Source organism: Typopeltis vanoorti, chromosome 12 (genome assembly GCF_054136105.1).
Source record: "Typopeltis vanoorti isolate ZY-2024b chromosome 12, IOZ_Tvanoo_1.0, whole genome shotgun sequence".
NCBI classification, from domain to species: domain Eukaryota; kingdom Metazoa; phylum Arthropoda; class Arachnida; order Uropygi; family Thelyphonidae; genus Typopeltis; species Typopeltis vanoorti.
This window is the reverse complement of record NC_143560.1, coordinates 59,216,307-59,233,509: the sequence shown is the minus strand read 5'-3', so window position 1 is coordinate 59,233,509 and position 17,203 is coordinate 59,216,307. Positions and strand designations below refer to the sequence as shown.

The following is a 17,203-nucleotide window of genomic DNA, read 5'->3' as shown; positions in this document are numbered from 1 at the left end:
CTTTTCCTAGGTAGGTATAATCGATCTAGATCATTGAGCGGATGTAAGCTATAATTCATTGTCATTAATGTTCGTGTTTTACGATCAAGTGCGTCCAAATCGATTTGTATCCAGTCAGTTATCTCTGCTGCGTATCTGTTTAGAGGGATGGCCCATGTATTGATGTTGACCCTACATTTTTGCCTCTAGTTTGGACATTCCTGACTCTTTTTAGATATTTAGATCCTGTTTTCGTTTTGACTACTGAATACAGGATGATGCCTCATCAAGAATTCCTAGGTATTAGTGGGATTCATTCTAATATAAAGTTTTAATTCTATTTCCATCTAAATGTAACTTCTTTTATATCTGTTATTTTATCTCGAATTACAGACATTGTTATACATTTATAAGTCCAAATTCCATTCTATCGTCTTTACTAAGATTCGGACTGTATTGAGTCATTCAATTTCTCGATGATTTTCCGTTTAGTTGAAGATCATTCTTGTAAAAGAAATGCAAGACCCCTCCCTATTTACATTATAGAAATCACTTCTAGGATGAAGTAATTCATCCTATAATTCTAGGATGAATGTCAGTCCTAGAATCGCCTTTATCACCTCTACTGTTCACAGAGAGGTGAAAAAGAATCACCTTAGAAAATTTCTCTCTCGATAATCAGTGCAATTGTCTCTACTGACTATTAGTTGTATTTGTTTACGTTGCCATAATTGCCGCTAGCTTAGAATTTACTGATATTTTTACTTTCAAGTCAAATCCTTCAGTACCCATCTCATCAAACCATTCCTGCACAGAACCTCGTTTCGTTGACTGGGTATGGCCATGTTCATATAGGAAACGGCCTTCACCGAACTATTGCCATAAAGTTGGAAACATAGAGTTATCTACAATGTCATTATAGGCCTCAGCGTTAAGATTCCCGTCATTGGAACTAGCGGGTATGGTCGAGACCATGAAAAACAGCTCCAGACCATGATGTAAACTCCACCAAAACTGCACAATTGGCACAAAACATTCGGGACGCTTACCCTCTCTTGACATCTGCTAAACCCAGACTCGTCCGTCGAACTGCCAGATGATGAAACATGATTCATTACTACAGAGAACGACTTTCCACTGCTCCAGAGTCTAATGGCGACCAGCTTTACTCCATTTTACCCGACGCTTCGTGTTGCCCTTGCTGATGTTAGGCTTGTGTGCTACTGCGCATTTGTGGTGCTTACGTTGTTTGCAAAGGCATTTCGGAAATAGGTAGCGAGTGTTTCAACTGAGGACAAGCGATTTTTGCGCCTCGTGTTTCAACACTTGGCAGTATGATTTTATGTGGCCTCTCATATCGCGATTGTACTGTTGTTGCTCATAGGCGTTTCTACCTCACAATAATATCACTTAAAATTGATTGGGACAGCTGTAGCAGGGCACAAATTTTCAGTTGTTACAAAAGCAGCATCCCAAAAATGACACAGAAAATCACTGATCTCTTCAGTACGGCCCATTTCGTTATTAATGTTTGTCTCTGAAGATTTCAAGACCGTGTGCTTGCTTTCATGCTTTTATGAGTCATAGTTGTGATGTACATAGCCATATCCACTATCAGGAAGGGATGTTCTGATATTTTTGATGAGATGGTGTAGTCCAGTTAACTCATTTTGAAGAGCCACTGTATATACATAATGTCTTATAGTCTCCCTCAACTCTGCATCTGCAAATATTAGAATATTTCCTTGCATACCATTCACATATCATTAACAAAACAGTAGAGATACAATTATAAACTCCTGTGTGATCCCTGGCGATCCTCCTATTGGTCGGCTCCTCCCTACGCTGCATTTTGATATCTGTTTGGCAGCTAGTCTCCTATCCACTTTACTAAATAATTATAATACTTATCGAAACCCATTTGCCTCAATTTATATATCATTTTTCAGTGTCAAATGCTTTTGCAAAATCTAAAAATATCACAGCATATGCATCCCGCTTATTCAGGCAACGCGATTTCTGAAACAATACCACCTCTTAATCAACCCAAGTTATATAGAAATATAACTGTGTATAAAATATGCTATTCTTGCCCTTTAATTTAGTAGTATGTAACTACTAGTTATTATTATAAGTATTGGTTTTCTTTTGCTCTTTTGTAGTGATACGCTTTTTTCTTATTCTCCTTACTTGAAATTTTTCGTGACTGAAGAGTCTCATTAAATGACCAGTTCAATGATATTGTCGATTCCTTGATCCATTCACTCATAACAGGTCTAGTTCGGTTATCCAATTAGATCAAGTTGCTATTTTTTACATCAAGATTAAATTAATACCTGAGATAACTCGTTATCTCGTTCAACTCAAATCCTTCAATATTTTGGTTTCTCCGAGAAGTCATTTTCACCAGTATGAAACACCTAAAAACATAAATATAATCTTTAAAGTGTTTGCAGCATTCCTGAAATAAATTACCGGAGTGTATACAGAGGTTTAAATGGCATCTCCATATTCCTTTTTGCCCTCAAATTTCGTTATTCTGTTAATGATTACTGAAGTTTAATATAAAGTGTTCTTTCCAGTGCAATTTGACACCTGTCAGCGTGACAAAATGACATCTTATGGCTACGTGATTTTTTTTTTTCCTTAAGTATTTTCAAGTGAGCTGGCTGGGGAAACATTTTTAACATTTATTATAATAAAATAATCACATCTGTTCAGGAAACGTTTTGATGGATTTCTTATAACAATAAACAAAAGGAAGGTACTCACAGTTGTTCTTGTTTGGAGTCTCGAGACGATCTGCTAAGCTTCTGCACGAAACGTTGGTATGTCTTGTGGACTCGACAGTGACAAACGCTTACTACTGCCACGACGATCAGGCACGCTCCAGCCAGAGTGGCTGCAGCAATGTAAATATTGTGCAGATGGTCTAGGGGCACGCTCACCGGACCTATGGTGGCACTGCGATAAACGGCTGTGTCCTCCAAGGTATGAGGCAGCGGCTTGGCAGGATATCGGAGTTCTGGGATCGGCAAGTAAAAAAAGAAAACAGAAATCATAAAATTCACGCACGTTCCCATTTTGGTACTTTTACTATTGAAATATTATTTATTCCCTTCCCTCCTCATATGCTAAAGGGTATACTATAAAAAGGTTAAGAAAGGATCTGGAAATGTTCAGTTCATGAACCATTACAGAATCTTATTGATTTCTTTCGTTCTTAGGACTAAAGACAGAATCTAAGACAAAATATTGATTAGTGTCGTTACCAAATAAATAAATAAATAAATATAAATAATAATAATAATAATAAACTCCTAGGTAGGCTTAACGTAATGATTTAATTAAAACTGATGAAAATATACAGATGAACTCTGAAGCACTCGCAGTGATGCGGTTGGACTCCATCGTACTATAATAGTTACTATTAAGCGACCTTAGCCGACACCACAGAGGGTGGGTTGGGGGGGTGGGGGCTCGAAGATTTTCAGTGATGTGGAAAACAAAAGGAAATCATAAAACATGCTATGCAGTGTTGCATTAGAAACCGCGTTAAGAACAGAATGTGTACCCTATGCTGCAAATATTCAGACATCGTATTATCAAATACGCAGTACTGGTGACACAGTTCTCGGCACGATTTATAAAGGCAAGGAATGTATGCACATTTAGTGATTGCAGTATGGTTTACAATTAACTGATGCCAATGAGGTAGTATAATAGCTGCTATATTGCTATATGAGTCATCAATTCATGCGAATTCGGGCATCCGAAATCATCTGTTCAGAAAGATCATATTAAAGTGACAGAAAGAGACAAGAGCTTTAAAGAGTTATACGTGTGTGGATTGCATATGTGAATTCTCTCAGCTAGGAGATTTCAGGGCGAAAACAGCTGTGATGGACAGTGGTGGTTAATGGTATTTGGATATATAGTATAGTTCACCCACCGTTTGTAGATCTCTCCTTGGCATTTTGCCAAGAATAGTAGATTCATGCTGAAGGGGAGAAAGAAATGAAGGATGTACGAATTGGTCGCCAACATGCGAAATCACGTGCTTTCTTGTCTGTCGTTGTACTGGTACTAGCTTGATTTTTGTTGTCGCTTTTTTGCATTATTTTTTTATTATTAATTTGTATGATGGATCGAGTACAGTCAACAAATTCTGTTGTTAAACGTTTCAGTAGCTCTTGCAAAAGAATATTGAATAATGTGCTGACATTCTGCGAAAAAGAATCGTCTCCTTGTTCCCCTTTCTCAAGTCATAAAACGTGCAAGTGCAATTGCGGGCGTATCGGAGTCGACTGTTAAAAGAATTTGTAGGGAATCAAAAGGTGAAGGTAAGCCAAAATTTAAATCTCCTAAAAAAAAAAAGCGCCAGAGTAAAGAAAACCATCGAAACCGTAGCTTTGAATGATTTTTGATGTAGACGTTATAAGAACTATTCACGAATTTTAAGTGGTCGAGAAAAGAGTGCCAACTGTTCCGAAATTGATTCCTGTGCTTAAAGAAAAATCAATTTTCCTTGGAAAAGAGAAACTTTAAGGAAAATACTTCATGAAATCTGATTTTGTTTTAAAAAGTCCCAGAATAAAAGGAAACTTATCATGGAGCGAAGTGACATTGTTTTATCTAGAACGCAGTATTTGAGAGCAATAAGACCGATTGTGTATCTAGATGAAACTTGGATTGATAGTAATTTAACTTATGGAAAATGTTGGCAGTCGAAAAAAGAAGTGGAGTTCCACAAACCGGAAATGCCTCGCGGCGCATAATAATTTTGTGTGCTAGTGGAGAAATGGGTTTTTTACCGAATTCAAAATTACTATACAAAGCCAATTACCATAGGCCAATGAATTCTACGATCTTCGAAAAGAGGGCAGAAGAAAAACTGATTCCAAACCTTCCTAAAAATGCTGTTGTTATAATTGATAACGCTTCATATCACTCTATTCGATTAAACAAAGTTCCAAATTGGTCTAATAAGAAGCAAGTTCTTATGGATTGGCTCTCTGCAAATAACATTTCTCATTCCCCAGATATGCGAAAAATTGAATTGTTTAATTTGGTCAAAAGAAACTCGCCCACAACTAACTATTTAAATTCGACACGATGCTCAAAGAGCATGAATTTCTAGCTTTGAGGCTACCACCATACCATTGCGATATTAATGCTATTGAGTATGTTTGGGCAGAAGTGAAAAGTTTCATTCGCCATCGCAACGTAACTGGAGATATTGACATGTCGAAACTTTTTAAGCTTTCAGAACAGACGATTGAAAGTATTGCAGTTCAAAACTGGGAAAAATATCTTTCATGTCACCTCATTGAAAAATATGTATTGGGACAGAGACGGAATTATTATTCCAGAGACGGAAGAATTATGCGAACCTTTGGTGACAGTTTAAGTGAAAGTGATGGCGATTCGGACACTGATTCAGATGACTATGAAGATTAAAAGGATTTGATAATGGTATTTTTTCCAACCTTTTTTTGCATAGGTTTGTTAAAAGAGTCACAACAAGTCATAAATAATTAATCGGTTTAGGACATTAACGTGTCTCAGTTCTCTCAACTGTAAGTTTAGAATAGCTAAGTTCATTTGAAAAAATTTCTGTTTTTCTGTATAATTATTTTTATTTTATAGAAAAATTTCTTAAAAATAAACTTAGTTAAATTTTTGTTTTATGCTATACCTTTTTTAATTTTGTTAATACTCTACGTACATTTTTCCAACTGTTATACAAGCAAAATAGTTACACTTTAAAAACTACAATGTTCGTAAAAGAAAAGCTAAATTTTCCTACTGCCAGCCAAAGGAACAGCTTCACTGGTGTATCCTTGAATGCGGGAGTTCTGGTGGTTACAATTACTAGAGCTGTAGTTGGCATTTTCTCAGTTATATGAAATAATATGCATAGAAGGACTAAAACGAAGAGTGTGTAATTCGAAAGTGAGATTAGTGACGAAAAAAATTAATAGCTAAATTTCTGTTAGGATGAGTAGATCTAGTTTTGTATTGGTAACAGCAATAAAAGTAATAGATTGGTAATAGAAATGTACATCAGGTCAGAATGGAAATCAAAGCGACATATATTTTTGAATCTAGGAGTCGATCTGGAACTTTTTTTCTTTCCAGAGTGCTTTGTCTGACAATTTGTTTGAAAATTGAGAGAAACATAAAATATATAGATGTATTCATCTCTAAATCATCTCTTTTATATAAATTTATTCATTTATTCTTTTATCATTACTTCCTTTTAATTCAGATCCTTATACAAGGAAAACAATTTACCAACGGAGCAATTTTTCCCGAGACTACAAGACACAGTATGAAAGAAACCACAAGACAACGTCATAGAAAATATCCAGCAGAAATGTAGTCATGAGTACACCATAATATTTTAGGTATAAAAAAGCTGTTAGCATCTAAAATGTGTAGGTAGTCATAGGTGATGGTATTCAACTAGAAATTCTCAAATCTGAAGGTATACTTTCTTCTTATCTTTTACAGTGTATACAACATTCTGAAAACGCCTTGTTAAAAGGTTAAATTCTGGATAATTCAAGTAAAGTTCTTATACTACCCAATCATAAAAAATGGAAATAAAAGTGAATGTTAGAATTACAGAGGAATGTTCCTATTTTGTGTTCCAGGTAAGATTTTTGCAAAGCATACTGAAGAATAAGCTAATAAAAAATTGTGATATAGATATCAGGAAAAATAAACTGGATTCAGGTAATGATAATGGTTATCAGGATAAAATATTTATAAGACAGATAGTTAAGAAATCTTGTAACAATCTGTATTTCAATTTATGCACCCGGAAAGGTAATTTAAGTTGTCAAAAGAAAAGCTCTTTAAAATGCTATATATTATACGATGTAAATGAAAGAAAATATGTAGTCTTTGTTAATTTATAAGTCAACAGTTAGAATCGAAGAATTTATATGAAGATGGCGTGATGAAAAATTACATGTAAGCCAAGGATGCACACTATCTCTACTTTCATTATCTGCTGCAACAAATTTATGAAAGTCATCAATAAAAAGAGACAACTGAAAAATAGACAGGAAAACGGATGGAAAACATCAACTGCATTTTCATTGAACCCAAAAAAACAGCTGTAAACATTTGTGCTAGACGTGTTATGTAATTACTGAATGCCAAATTCATTTCCGTCGAAATATTTTCTCATACGAGCAAACACTATCCCAAACAGTGCTTGAATTCGACTGGCGTTGTTCAGAGCTCGCCATGATTACATCAATAGACCCTGTTGACTACACAGTAGACCGTTGAGGAGTAAGTAAGAACGGCGAAACATGATGCACACATATTTTCAAATCAAACGGATGTGTTTGAAGATAGTAAGAGAAAGCGTTATTATATTAAATATGTTTTATGAGAACGACCTAGTTGAGTATAGACATGGTATTGTATCATTTCTTGCACCGGCAATAGCGGCATGGGTTTTGGAAATGGAAGTGCAAAAATTATACTTGCCAGCATAAGACTGACCAAGAGCGAGATCCACACGTATATATATAGAAACTGACTGATATTTTATTTTGATAAAGAAATAGGCCTAAAATACCTGTTCCTTTTTCGACATTTAGTGGAAATTGTACCACTGTTTGTAATCGTAGTCATTGGGATATTGATGTTTGTGAAATTAAAGGCTGTGGATAATTTTACAATAGAGTATGTGCAAAAAAGAGTGCTTTATTTGGGTAGAAATCCTCCTCATTATTCAATACAGAAAAGAGTCGCAGAATATGTGTAGAGGTGAAAAATCGCCAATTCAACACAGAAAAGAGTGGTTTAGTTGAGTAGAAATTTTCAGCTGACTGCCTACTGACGTTCGCATTTTATCAGGCTTTCATAGAAGTGCCAGTTTCCAAATGTCACTCTACCCGTACCATGTGTCTTGTATACAGATCTGTATACGAGACACACACACAAACAAACATTGAATATCTGTACGATAAAAATGGATTTAGTGGATAAGTCGAATCATTAATCAATCTAATTCGGATTTAATATGTAAAAATCGCTATTGGAGTCTCATAAAACAATTTACAATGGGATAAATACAGGAATCTATGCAGCGGTTGAAGCGCATGAGTTGCAGAAATTTCTATATTTCACGTAAACAGACTAGAAGGAACTGTACAGTGTGTGTGTAGCCAAGGACCATAGTTATGCTAGCTACTAGAAAATTAAAAATTATACATGTAGGCATAGAGGTACTACAAATTTAGTGACTGTATCTAGGAGATCATTTTACGAGGGCACACGTAACATATAGCATATACTTGAGACAATATGTCACGTAAATAGTAAAGTTATTATATTATATTGATAATATATGTAGTATTACTTTTTTTTATCTCTTCTGTCTTCTCTTATCACTTCTGTTGTATCAATATTGCAGTATAATAATAGTATTATCATTTGTACTACTTTTCACTTATACTAAATTTCAGATTTCAACTTAAAATATTAATTGCGTTTTATTTAAAAAAAAATCCGTAATGGTATGAAATATTTAAATACTCTCCGATTTTATAGTCCACGTAGATACTAAAGAGTACGATTTGAAAGGATTTGAGGAACATTCACAAACGTGGAAACAATATTGAGCATATGAAGTCCTTTACATTTATTATATATATTATTTTGCATTTTAATTTTAGAGTTCTGTTCTCTACTATTAAAATTCTCCATTTTGACATATGAGGATGTATGAGGAGCGTGCTTTCTCATTCGCGAATGTAATCAGTGCTTCCTGTAAAAATCTTATTATCAAATTATTTTTCTAAGGAGTCTTCCTTTAAACCTCTGGAGAGGCAATAACGTAAAGAGGCAATTAGCCAAGATAGTCGTAAAAACTGGAAATGAACCTGGATTCTGAATTTCTTAAGAAATTTTGTCCGAAACTCTTCAGGTGGAGAAAAAAAATCTATATACTATGTTTAAAAGTTGATTAGCTTAGAAACCCTTCAAAACCATCTGTGAGAATTAAATAAGGAGAGTGCCATTATATGTAAAGTATGTTCTCTGGATCATGTCAGAATAGGAGAAAACAATGATAGAGACTGCTTAGCTTTCTAAGCAGTAACGAGCAACATGTTTGTAATCGGTATAATTTGAAGGGATGTGACGCTCCCACGTCCCATGGCGAAATGATAGAGATCAAAAGAGGGCGCTGTGATCGGATGCCATGTTGCGGGCCAACTTTGCAGCAAATTGTTAACAAATTGGGCCATATGAGGTCAACAATCAGTGATACCATACTGAGATGGAAGCTCAGGGAGTCAACTGCAAGTCCTACCCGCAGTGAACGATTCATCCGGCCGACGAGTTGAATGCGAAGTTCTAGGCATCGACTGGAACACGAATATGCACAAAAAGATTCAGAAATGAGGCCCATAACATGGGTTTCCACAGTCTTCATAGGTTTCAATGATCAGCGTCCTCTTCAGTGGTGTAAAGAGCGTGTAGCGTGGGACGTGGAAGCTTGGAAAGCTGTGTGATGGAACAATGAATCATGCTATACCCTCTACCGAGCAGATGGATGGGTGTGGCGGATGCTCGGTGAGCGTCTCTTACCAGCGTGCAACCCCAACTATGAAATTCTAAGATGGCGGTGTGATGTGTTGGTCCTGTTTTTGATGATTTGGCCTCGGACCACTGTTTGTAGTGCCACGAACATTGAACTTCGAGAGTTATCTGAACATTCTGAGCAATGCATATAATGCTTCCTACTTTGACTAGCCTCCACAGAGCCCTGATCTCAACCGTACTGAATATCTATGGGATGAACTGGAGCGTCGGGTGAGGTCAAGGGAGGTCAGCTCCACAAGAGTCCAGAACCTGATTACATGCCTACAGGAAGAATGGTCCAAATATCCATTGATCACTATCGTACTCTTGTGGAAAGTATGCCCGTTTGGATTGCTGCAGTTATCGTAACGAAAGCAGGTCCTATATCTTATTAAAGTTGGCGCCACGGCTGTTTGTTCCTCACACTATGATGTCCGTTGACTTCTTCCAAGCAGTGTATTTCATATACCTCATTAAATTAGCTTCAAGTTTCAAATAGTTCTATTCATAAAGTTCTTCATGAATACATATCGCTGCACATGAACAGAAAATAGCAATGAGTTCTTCCTCTCCCCTCCTCCCCTCTGAGACAGTTAAAACACTAATTAACTTCAATATCAGGCATATGTCTATTAATAGACTGAATTTCAGAAAATATCCTGGATTTTAAATGGTTTTATGCAGATAAACATGCAGATGAAAGTTTAATTCTTGCTGCCTCACCTTCACAGGTGTCACCTGTGTAGCCTGGACGGCAGGAACAGAAAAAGGAGTCAAGACTAGGCCAGCAACTTCCTCCATTCTGACATGGATTGGGAAAGCAAGGATCGTAATGCTGAGTGCATCCTGGACCTAGAATATGGAGGTGAAGGGAGAGAAAGAATAATTCAGGATTTAGCATAATCTACACAAATTATGTATATCATAGTATATATCAAGTATAATATTAATACACCTGTGCAATTACTTACCTTTCTCTGAAGATATAATTTGTGCCATCTAAATTTTAATTCTTAATGGGCGAATCAATTAGCGTCTTAAAAGGAAAATAAACATGCTGCATGAGATCGCTAATGATAGATTACCTCTTGCTTAGTTTTATGAACTATTAACGATTTATTTTTAAATTATGCATTTAATAATTTTAATCTTTTATTCACTCGTTTTTTAATTCATAGGCTGTTGAGAATTCATATCATTATACCAGGAATAAATATCTCTTAGAAATTAATTATTACTAAGCACCAAAGATTTCGCATAGAAACTTACTCAGAACTGAAACGAGGAAAAAGCATTCAGCGAAATAAAAGGATGTACCTTAGTCTTTATTTTAGGACAAAAATGACAAAGAAAAGAGGCAACAAGCCAGCTACGTCATCATTAGAAATATCGGAAATTGGCGGAAGTCGCAAGACAGAGTGCAGCATCAGCAGTTTCTGCACTGCCGCACTGATCCCTGGTCCTCGCTGAACATAAAAGTAATCGGGGTAAAAGAAGACTAAAGAAACTCATGGATAACAGAGCAAATTTAGAAATAATGCTTAAGGTTATATTTGCGTGCATCAGCTAATACTATGCAGTATCTATGCTGCCATATAATATTTAATAAAACTAGAAAATTAATGGACAATAATGCATACACGTATGGTAACACCTAGCCACAGCATTTCACTTTGGGATCCACTCGAGATCAGATTTAGATCAGTTTATTTATTATCTTTCTGAAGATTTCAGAAAACTTCAGAATTTTAAATTATTCCAGTTTTTGTTAGATAAATAAGTGTTCGCCAAGATAAATCCTATGTGTCTATGTGTCATGAAAACACAAAATAGAACTTATAACGAAGATAGATTTGCACTAATCTAATATCAATTATTTATTATCTATTAGAATCCATGTATTTTTAATTTTATTTTTCTTTTGAGTAGTAGTCTCAAATCTGAAATGTTTACCTATGGAAGGAGTAGTGGCAAGAAGGAAGAAACGTGAAATATTCAGAATATGACATTGTAGATATAATTTTCAGAGAATATTAATAATATACACGCAATGTAATTCAAAAGTTTAGGAACTCAATCTCTCATCTAATTGTCCTAATAGTGACCAAAGCTGATATAGATAAAGCGTTAACAACCTTTCTAGACAATTTTTGAGCACCCTAGGATAGTTCAAGTTACCATTAGGACACACAATCAATGGTTATTCTTGTGTATATTTGAGATGACAGAAATATGTCCTAAACTTTTAAAACATTAACGCAAGTGCGCTAAAACTTATGAATAACACAAACATTTTGTCTGGTTTGAAAAACACAGAAAATGAGGAAAGTGCTGGTTGTCCATTGACTGAGCATTTGGTCGATAGTATTGCGCTCCTCAAAAAAATCTTATTCGTTTTTGTATTTATTCATGTTTTTAAGCATTTCTACACACAAAAAGTTGTAAAGCTATAATCTAGTAGTACTACCGCTGCGGACAATCTGAAAACTCTACTTTAGAAATTATAATTTTTTTTTTTTTTCACTTTGGTATTAGGTCTAGCTACTCACTGATGAAGCTTCAAAAAAGGCTGAAACCGGTCTGGGTAGTGACCTCCCTCCATAATGTAATAACAGCATACATCTCCTAGTAAATGTGTTTTTACATTATGGAAAATACCTAAGAATAGCGATCTGAACTTTCCCCACCTTTGCAACGAGTCGTCCGGTATTGTACTACGTACAAGGGTCACTTGCTTTAGCTCACGCTAAGTGATCGCCGATACTTTATAGTTTACTATATTCGGCAAGAAACTCTCTGATTCCAATCTTTGAGTTTCTTATTCGGTTTAAAAACTATGTGGGATTTAATATCCCCTTAATTTAAGTAATATAATTTTTTTTTTAATTTAAAGGGCCCAATAAACAAGATGTACGATTCGAACTTACATCTTGTTTAATCTTTAAGCAACATATACAGTTGCTTGAAGAGTGGATGAATGGATATGCTATCTACCTCTGTCAAGTAGGATAATCGTACAGAATGACTAACCATCGTTTAATCATCAAACAAAGTCCTGCAATGGCAGCTTAAAAAAACGCTCTCACTCACCCAATCGCTTGTACTGGGATGAGTTGAAAAGTTGTGATAATCACCATGAAGGAACTGAGGTAGAATCATGTAATTTACACATTATTCTACATATTTCCCACAAAGTGTTATATACACTTATTACGATTCTGTTGCATCGTTTGTAATCCTCTGAGAAAAAAATCTTTTCCTTGTTGCACAAACCAGTTTTCGGATGCAGATATGACTTCATCATCTGTGGTAAATTTTGTTCCTTACGATTTTTTCTTTAAATTTTGGAATAGGAAATAGTTCAGATCTGACCACGTCTGGTGAATAGGGTGGGTGATGTAGACATTGAAAGCCCAAGTTTTGTTATTGTGTGTTAGGTTTCATGAGCAGTGTGAGCAGGTGCGTCGTCCTGCAAAAGCAACATTGCTCTGCTCAGCTTCCCGCAGCGTTTTTCCTTCAGTACCTCCTTCAATTCCTTCAGAGCTGTTGAATAAACTGCTGCTGTAAGAGTTTCACCTTTTTTTTTGAGGTACTTGGTAAGGATTACACCACCCATATTCCAAAACACAATGCAAAAACCTTTCCTGCTGATTTTTGGATTCGGAACTTCTCTGGTGATGGAGAACCTTTGTGTCTCCACTCCGTTGATTGTTGTTTGGTCTTCAGGTCATAGTGATAAACCATGTTTCATAAACAGTCACAGTATGAGCCAAACAATTTGCACCTGATTTCTCAAAATGACCCCAAATCCCTTGAGATGACAGCACACGTTCTCTCTTTTGGTTGGCATTCAAACATTTGGGGACCCACTTCGCAGAGCTTCTGCATGTCCAAATTTTGGTAGATAATCCCCCCCCCCCCAATTCGTTCCCTGGATATCCCCATCTTTGCAATGTTCTTGATTGGTATTCATCTATCATCAAGGATCATAGCATGCACTTCATCGATGTTTTCAGGTTTGATCACAGTGGAAGGTCTTCCTGACCTGGAGGCATCTGTTGTCTCAGGATGTCCAGTTTTAAACTTGGCCGCCCAATCTGGCAACTCTTGGATATGCTAGGGCACAGTCCCCTAACGTCTCACACAAAGTTTGGTGAATCTTAGTTGCGGACTTATTTGTAACACGAAAAACTTGATGACAGCCTGCACCTTTGTGTCTTCGAATTTCTTCAAAATCTATGACATATCTTCTTATATATCCTAAAAGAAAAAGAACAAATTATTACAATTTGATGAAACATGAGGGTTAAAGGGTTTTAAGATATGTACCTCTGTTGGGTCTGCCCCCCCCCCTAAATTGAAAATCAATGCCAGAAAGAGACGTCCTATTGGCACAAATATAGTTAGCGGGATTGTTAACCGTACGGAATGATATCCTTGAATCGGAGCCATCTTTATGATCAGAGATCGAAAGAATCTTGAGGTCGTTTTGCATCGACAGTGGAAGAGAATGCTCCGAAGCGCTTACAATGAATAATATCTATTGTAAACTAGATTATAATTTTTAAACGATTGATTGTAAACTTATAAATATAAACAAAGTCACCCCGATTGCAAGTAGAAGAATAAATTGAATGAACAAGAAGCAAAGTTCAATGCTTGAAGAGCGGTGGGTGATGGCTAAATATTGTACAGGTCCTCACAGATTCAATAGTGACGGAATTGATGTCCATTGGATGAACAATAGCTCTGAAGTTCTTCTTCTGTGGAAATGTGCACACTGAATCTATGATAGACAACATGGTGTTCATTAACTAACCTACTCCCCCCCCCTGCCTCTCTCTTTCTCTCTCTTGAACAGAGTCGGCAGTATTTGAGGAATGTGGCTTGGTTGTTTAGAATTCATGAAGAGGCAGGTTCGAGGCATTAGTATTGTCTTACATGGGAAGAAGAAACTAAAGAATCCTAGAAAAGAAACTCTTTCATTTCTGTTTGAGATCGTTAACTCGCGTTCCGTTGAAAAGGCGTGGAAAATATTCCTCGTATACGTAGGAGAATTTAAGAAATACTCCCTGTGTTAACGCTATTTATATGGTTAGCGAGGTTTCACATTTATAAACTAGAGTCGTATTAAATTTTACATAGACAGAACGTACACATAAGCTACCTAAGAACATAAGCACGTGCTTTCTAATATTTTTTTCTCTGTTCTTAATGCAGTAGCGGCGAAAATGAATGGCCGCTTTCATCGCAAGAAAATCCCCATTATTCACTTTTCCCTTATTTCTACTCCACATCTCAGTTCTTGCTTACCTTCCTACTCTTCTGTTTGACCGTACTCCAGACATACTACTCAATTTAGCTTCTTTTCCTCTACTAATTAACAGTAACCACCGCTGACCTTACTAGCAGCCAGAGAACCTGAATCTATCCAGAGAATCGACTAGTTCGCTTACTGGAAATTATTTAGTGGTAATTAGCTGTTCTGAACTGTTCTTTAAGATGATAATTAAATAAGCAATCCCGAGCAGACGTTTGCATACAACTTTTTTGTATGCAAATACTAGATTTTAATGTTTTTATCATCTCAAATTTTCGTTTTTATCTTAAACCAGAAATCAAACAAAGCATTGAGTAGGATATACCAAGACTACGAAGACTCATTGAGGGTTGTTCAGAATTACTGCTAGAGGAACTGAGGATGTCTGGACAATAAATTATGTCCATTTATTATATTGTTCTTCTTGCAGGTTGCCTGTTTTCCAGAATAAATAATAATAATAAGAATTTGCAAGACTTTAATATTCTTATCTTGAATAGCATTGTGATATTTTTTAGATGCTTTGTTATTCTGTTTTCGTGTACATGAAAGACGAGTGTTTAAGTTAAACGGGAGGAAAAACGTTTTCATTATTTTCGCGATTGTTTGGATAATGCTATCAAATCACATTTGGCGTTCAAGAAATCTGAAGCAATAGTTCGATAAAGGATAATAAAATACTTATGTAGGTAAGTTCTTTTTCAGTGGAATCAGTATGCAGACAGAAAATGAAATGGATATCAAGTTACTTATCTGAAAAAAACTGTTCATCTACATCTGAAAGTAATATTATCTACTGTCGAACATGAATGATATACTTTGTACATCTAATGGACATTATTTCGAAATTCGATACTTGCGTTCTTCTACTTTTGATGTCGTTTCGAAGTGAATCGGAAGATTGCAGGCAAGATGAAGTTTAAGAACAATGTTTTGTTGAAATAGTAAACAAAAATAAAAGCTCATAAATTCCACAGCGCTATATTTGTTGGAAAACTTTTGTTTTATATATATATATATATATATATATAAAGGGAGAGAGAGAGAGAGAGGGGGGATTATATATATATAGCTGTGCAGAAGGTTTGGCATCTTGCAGTCGGATCTTGTGTCTGAAGTTGTCAATTCAGTGTTGGTCCAGACTAGATTTATAAGATTTGATAAGTTATATATGGCTCTGTTTTTTTAATACGTTTTATAACAGATGTTCCATTTGACCAAACTTGCAGTAATATGCAACTTATCTTATTTTTGTCACCAGGTGGCAATAATGGCAACATTTTGCCTTTTGCAGAAGATACAAGATTGCAGATTTGGTTGAAGGATTTAAAGAATGGCAGTCAGTTGGAGTTTCTTCAAAATCTTTGATACACGCTCAAAAATACTTTTTATACAAGGAACAGGAGTTCTGTGAACTTCTTTTTCCATCGGAGGATGAAGAGAGAAACTCAACGATTTTATGTGCATTTTTGAGTTTACCATTTAGTAATGCAGTTTGTTTAATAGTTCCCAGTTCATTCATGCTGCAGAGATACTTCAGAGGAGTGTATACTGTATATATTTTATATATGCTTCTCTGAAGTATATATATATATATATATATATATATATATATATTTACTGAATACAAAGTATTTTATAATTCCGTATTTTTGAGATAGATGGCGTCTAGATTAAATAGGAATATTTAATATTCCAACTACCCATAGAAGTTGGATTTTGGTAGACAGATGTTGAAAGCGAGCCAGCATACTAAACACCTCTCTCTCTCTCTCTCTCTCTCTCTCGAAATCTTCTAAGACTGCAGAACTTATTTTCCTTATATAAAAGGCACTAAAGAGCGCGTAGCAAAGATTTTGAAGAAATTCCAATGCGCCCTGGCTTTCAAATTCTTCAATCATCTGCAATAAAGACAAACTGACGCTATTGTTGCTGCCTGGTGTTGAAATCAAGACGATGTTAAGATATGTCAACAGTGTTTTATTCTTAATTCTCGTGGAAAGGCTTAGACGTTGGTTATGCATTTTCACTATATAATTTAAGGAAATTACAACGTACTAGGATATACATTAAAATAAATTTTAATATATTTCAATATTTCGGCAACGTCACGTTGCCATTTTCAAGAACTTAAGTACAAGACACGTGCACATAGGCACAACAAAACAGTAAGTGAGGAAGAAGTAGGAAGCTATTATTTCTCCTAAAGTCCTGATTGTGCCCTCTAGCGGGCAATGTTGGTATTCTTGGGCGATTGGGCTGAAGGTCTTCTAATGTAGGTTTCCCAAATTT

General features: G+C 35.7%; 1 protein-coding gene across 1 annotated transcript in view; it reads right to left on the bottom strand.

Moving 5' to 3' along the window:
- Window positions 1-17,203, bottom strand: part of LOC150100820 (uncharacterized) — a 79,072-nt gene that overhangs the window by 10,396 nt on the left and 51,473 nt on the right. The window contains exons 8-9 of the mRNA XM_090401547.1: window positions 10,315-10,443; window positions 2,752-3,004 (exon numbers count right to left, since the gene is read on the bottom strand). Of these exons, the coding sequence (XP_090257673.1) occupies window positions 2,752-3,004; window positions 10,315-10,443 (382 nt within the window). The remainder of the gene's footprint in view (window positions 1-2,751; window positions 3,005-10,314; window positions 10,444-17,203) is intronic.